This window comes from Beta vulgaris, chromosome 4, assembly GCF_026745355.1.
Source record: "Beta vulgaris subsp. vulgaris cultivar EL10 chromosome 4, EL10.2, whole genome shotgun sequence".
Taxonomy (NCBI): Eukaryota; Viridiplantae; Streptophyta; class Magnoliopsida; order Caryophyllales; family Amaranthaceae; genus Beta; species Beta vulgaris.
This window is the reverse complement of record NC_079205.1, coordinates 47,834,582-47,840,128: the sequence shown is the minus strand read 5'-3', so window position 1 is coordinate 47,840,128 and position 5,547 is coordinate 47,834,582. Positions and strand designations below refer to the sequence as shown.

The 5,547-nt window shown below is 33.2% G+C and overlaps 1 protein-coding gene and 1 non-coding gene across 2 annotated transcripts; one reads left to right on the top strand and one right to left on the bottom strand.

Moving 5' to 3' along the window:
• Positions 1-845: 845 nt before the first annotated feature.
• On the top strand, positions 846-1,827 carry LOC104890929 (PRA1 family protein E). The gene has a single exon (XM_010676547.3). The coding sequence runs from the start codon at positions 944-946 to the stop codon at positions 1,571-1,573; it is 630 nt and encodes a 209-aa protein (XP_010674849.2). The 5' UTR covers positions 846-943; the 3' UTR covers positions 1,574-1,827.
• Positions 1,828-3,376: 1,549 nt separating this feature from the next.
• On the bottom strand, positions 3,377-3,457 carry TRNAL-AAG (transfer RNA leucine (anticodon AAG)). The gene has a single exon. It is a non-coding gene; the product is annotated as a tRNA-Leu (tRNA).
• Between the last annotated feature and the right edge of the window lie 2,090 nt (positions 3,458-5,547).

Here is a 5,547-nt window from a genome sequence, read left to right as displayed (position 1 = left end):
TCATATGTAGGATTATATTAACTTGGTTGTGTTTAGCATTAAAAAACAATGCATCTTTACACATCCTACGACAAAGGCTAACACTTTATCTGCTACAAAAAGAAAACAACACTTTCATTTTTAAAGTCAAATTATACAAAATTTGACCACAAATTTCCACCATTAAATAATTAATAACATGATCATGTGAGATATTGAAATAAATATCAACATATAGTATTTTATAATATAATTTTTTTTGATCGATTGTTTTTTATTAATACATAATTAAAGATCTTAATTGTCTAATTTATACTTCTTCCGTTCTATAATAAATGAAACACTTACTATTTTAGAACGTTTCAAAATAAGTAAAACATACCTTAAATGAAAAAAAAAAAGTAATAAAATGACAAGAGTACCATTCACAAACTTGTTTGGTCTGCTTTTCTCTCTCCTTCTTTTAATAATGTAAAGGGTATTTATGACTTTTTGGTTTTTGAAAGTGATATTTATCAAATCTTATACCCATTTCCTATATTTCACTTATTATTAAAAAACGGAGGAGGTATATACTTCTTCCGTTTCTTTTTACTCGTTACACTTCTCATTTTACGGACTCCTAGGCAATTTTTGGAGAAGAGAGAGGTAGAGAGTAAAAGAAAAGGGACCCATGCGGGAGGAGAGAGATAGAGAGAGTTTATTGCCCAAAAAAGAAGTGTAGCAAATAATGTGAAACTTCCTATAATGAAAAGTGTAGCGAGTAAAAAGAAACATAGAAATTGTAAAGCTCAAGTTTTCAATTTTTATGTAGTAAAAGTCCAAGTTCATATTACCCAGCCCACCCCACCCCACCCCAACCCAACCCAACCCCATAACCTTTCCAGTTTCCACCCTCTTGAATCTTCTTTTCTTTCAACCTCCAACTTTTTTTTTTCTCTCCTCCCAAACCAACAAAATACCCATGTCTACAAAACCCTTACCCACCAGCACCACCCCAAACTATGGCACAATCCCCACAACCACCACAACAACAACCACTTCCTCTATCGACACATTCATCACATGCGCTACCAATCAAACTCGAACCCTAATCTCATACCGCCGTCCATGGCGAGAATTCCTCTCTCTCTCCTCCTTCTCCCTCCCCACCTCCTACACAACCGCCATGTCTCGCACACGCCGCAACCTCAATTACTTCCGCTTCAACTACTCCTTAATCATCCTCATCATCCTTTTCCTCAGCCTTTTATGGCACCCCTTTTCCATGATCGTCTTCTTAGCTGTTTTCATTCTCTGGGTTTTCCTCTATCTATCGAGAGACGACCCAATTGTCGTATTTCATCGATCAATTGATGATCGATATGTTCTTCTTGCATTAAGCCTATTAACTGTTTTGGCGTTGGTTTTAACCAGCGTTGCGACTAATGTGCTGGTTTCGCTTGCGATTGGGGTTGGGGTTGTGGGTTTACACGCTGCGTTGCGGAGTGTTGATGATTTGTTTTTGGATGAAGATGAAGTTATTGCTGATGGTGGGGTTGTTTCTAGCTTTGAAGGTCAGCCTTTGAGACCCACGTTTGCTAGAGTTGTTTGATTTTTTTTACTAGATTTTTTTTTGTCAAGTGTAAATTTGATGGGTTTTTGTTAGTTTGTTTTTTTTATTTTGTTGTACACTGGGAAATTTTATCAGCAATTAGGAGAAAATAATTGGAGTTATTATTATGAATGAAGTCTGAATTTGATTTGTGGACATTTACAAAAATATGTCTGTTTATCTGCTAGTTTTGATTTTGAACAACTGGTTGAATTGAATGGTTTTGGGCATTTGTTGCTCATTGAAGTTGACAATGTTTGCTGTTAGATTGGGTTGATTTCTGTTGATAGTTTATAAATTCAGCTGATTGTGCACAGTGATGTTGGCAGAACATGAGCCCATTTTAATATACGTTTACCATATGGATGTTCTTTGGAAGCTTGTGTGATCTGTAATTATTATCCAAATGTAGCTTAAGCTTATCCTAATTCGTTTACTAGTGATGACATGACAATTAATATAATCCCAATTTGGGTTTTGTGATTTTATAAGCAAAGGCCATAATTCATAATTGAGTTTTGAGCTTGCAAAAAGTGTTGGCTTCCAATGATGGATGAAACTGAGTCAATTACTCCCAAAAAGAAAGAATTTGTGAGGTCTTTTAAGGTGGTTTACTGAGATAGTTTAAGATCATGATGAATTGATGATAGGTTAGTCGCGGTGATTACTAATCTAACCTTCCTTTGAGATTGTACTAAAAGTTATTGTATCAACTAAGGTTCTGTTCAACTTATTTTGTTTTGTCTTATAAGATCTTTTAAAATCTTATCTTATATTTTTCTGAAATGAGTGAAGATAAGTTAATCTGATCTTATAAGATCTTATAAGATCTTATATAAGTTAAAATAAGTTGAATAAAACGGATCATCGGATTATAATGGAATTGACACTTGCCAATTGATTTTAATCATTTTACCAACTCGGCCACATTGATGAAGAACTATGATTATGATTTGTGACAAGAAATGTACAGAATTGCCAGAATGGTAGAAACTTTGAGTAAATGATTAGTGGAAACACCAAGTAATAGAAGACAAAGAGGCAGAGAACAAGCAACTAGAGTTTAGTGTATCAGATGAAGCCACAAATGGAAATACAAACTACTGAGGGGGCGTTTGGTTCGTTGAGAGGAAAGAGAAAGGGTTTGAGAAAGGGTTACAAGAGGAATGATAGGATTTCCCTTTGATTAAAAATGTTGTTTGGTTAGGAACATCAAAGAAATTGGAAAATTATTATTATTATTAAAATAATAATAATAATAGATAATAATAAATAATAACAAATAATAATAATTATAAATAATAATCATAAATATGAAAATAAATAAATAATAATAATAAATAGTAATATTAATAATAATAAATAATAATAATTATTATTATTAAATAATAATAATAAATAATAAATAATAAATAATAATATTAATAATAATAAAAATAAAAATAAAAATAAAAATAAAAATAAAAATAAAATTAATAATAATAATAATAATAATAATAATAATAATAATTTCATGGTAGAGGGATATGGGGTAATCCCAAACCTTGGGGGGTGGTGGAGAATCAATCTAAGGGAAAGGAGGGTAATCCTAATAAGAAAAAGGGGTAAAGGGTTTGAAAAAACACACTAACCAAACACTCACAAAAGGAAACAAGGAACTCAATTCCCTTTCCCTTTCTTGAAACCCTCCAACCAAACGGCCCCTGATTAGTATAGGTCCTACACCCTACTTGTGAGTTATGATATGATAAAGAAGCTAAAAATTTCCTAGGCCAAAACTTTGGAAAAGATAAAAATGTTATATGTTGAGAGTGGGATTTGAACCCACGCCCTTTCGGACCAGAACCTTAATCTGGCGCCTTAGACCAACTCGGCCATCTCAACGTTGATGCTATAGTTGTAAACTTTATCTTTAAATAATTAGTCACTAAGTATTTTTTTATGAGTATCTTTGGCCACGTTGGTCACACAGTCACACTCATATGTCACAACACATTATTTATGACCAAGGCAAATCTTTAGTTTATTATTTTATTTTCTTAAACTTTGGAATAAGGAGGATATATTCATAGGAATACTAGTTTTTATAAAATCCATGAAACGGATACGAGTTAGGTTTGAGAAAGACTGTTAGAACCACAAGTCTACGATCGATAAAACTCATTCACTCATTATTCTAGTTCTATAACTCTTCATGCCTGCAATAAGTATAGATTCTTCTCGTGAGGAGGGTATCTCACAATTTTAGGTTGATGATTTTTCTTGAATGATTAGCGGTAAAGTACATCATATATACAAGTTACAACTCTAATGTAGGAAGTAAACTCAACTATTAATGTAAGCAAATAACCCAATATACTAACCAAGTTAAATTTGGCTTAGTGTTTGAATTATTTCTTTAATTTTAACATCACGGTTGGTGGTTTATTTCCCATTAGAGGTACTTTGAGGGCAGGGATTTTCCTTACCTTACCCCCTTACTCTCAAAGCGTACAGTCCGCTAATGCGGACTAGGTAGATTTGTGCGAGGTTGCGGTCCAGTAGGACACTTCCTCTTACAAATCCAAAAAAAAAAACCAATACACATGATATTACATTGAAAATATTATTTAAAATAAGTTAACCTTTGCACGGTCTTCTCATTTTAAGTTTACCTTTTGATTATTCTTGATTGAGTTAGGCTTGTATGTCAGTTTTTTTCTATTGAGTTTTAAGTTGTTTGTGACTTGTTTAGTAGGTTAATTATGATACATGTTACAATGTCCCACCCCCAACCACGCCTGATTTAGAAAAAGGAACATTGTAACACGTATCATAAGTAACCTACTAAACAAGTCACAAAGAGGTTAAAGCTCAATAGAAGAAAACAGACATACAAACCTAACTATATATCAGGGGTAATCAAAAGATAGACTGAAAATGGGAAGATCGCGCAAAGATTGATTTATTTAAAATAATTTTTCTATTACATTATATACAAAAATAGCCTTAATAGTATCTTGGAAAAGTATGTTTTTTTTTAAGATACAACACCAATATGGACGAGTAGCCTCCCACTTCATCTTATTCTATTTCCTCTACTTGGGCTTGCCCATCAATGTAGGAATTGGAAAGATTGCCTAGTATTGATGATGCTCTATAAGTTTGACACATTCCCAAAAGACATCCAATAGAACTGTGGCACGTGGTTAGTATTGAGCAACCAGTAATTTTTTTATGTGTTTGGATAAGAAAAAGAACTGGTGAGGTAGAGGAAAAATTGGAGAGCAAGAAGAGTTGGACAAACCAGCAATGTGGAGTATATATGAATTAGAGAGGTAGGTAACGATGTTAGTGGAAAGCGAGATGAAGGAAACAAAATGAGGTGGAAGAAGGTGAAAGGGAGAGAGGAAATATGAGCAAGCTTAGCATCCTTAGCAATGTGGATGGTGGGGGAGAAAAACCAGCAACTACATGCCAATTGCCAACCACGCTAATTGATAAGAATTTCCCCTAGTTCATAAATGTTGTGAACTATTTTTGTTCATTTTAACTTTTATCAGTTGGATCATGTATAGAATACAAAATCAATAACGAACATCTTAATATAGTTGATACTTCAATACAATATACCTCATCTGTTCTATTTTAAATGAAACGTTTACTTTTTCATTTTTTTTTTTATTTTTTTTTTGATTGGGAAATTAAGTCAGCCCAAGGGCTAACCTCTACCAAGACTACTAGCCTTGTAGGAACTATCAGCACATTGGCTGGTAAAACATGCAAAGCATGCTAAGGAAATACCCCAACATAATGTTGAGGGTAAGGATCGAACCCCTGACCTCAAAGATCAGAGGGGAGTGCTCTACCACATGAGCTAGCTTCTCATCCTTGAAACGTTTACTTTTTCATGTCACCCAATACGCTTCTTTAATCATTAATATCTTTAGTTTGGCACACGTAAAAAAATATAAAAAGATTATAATTTGATAATA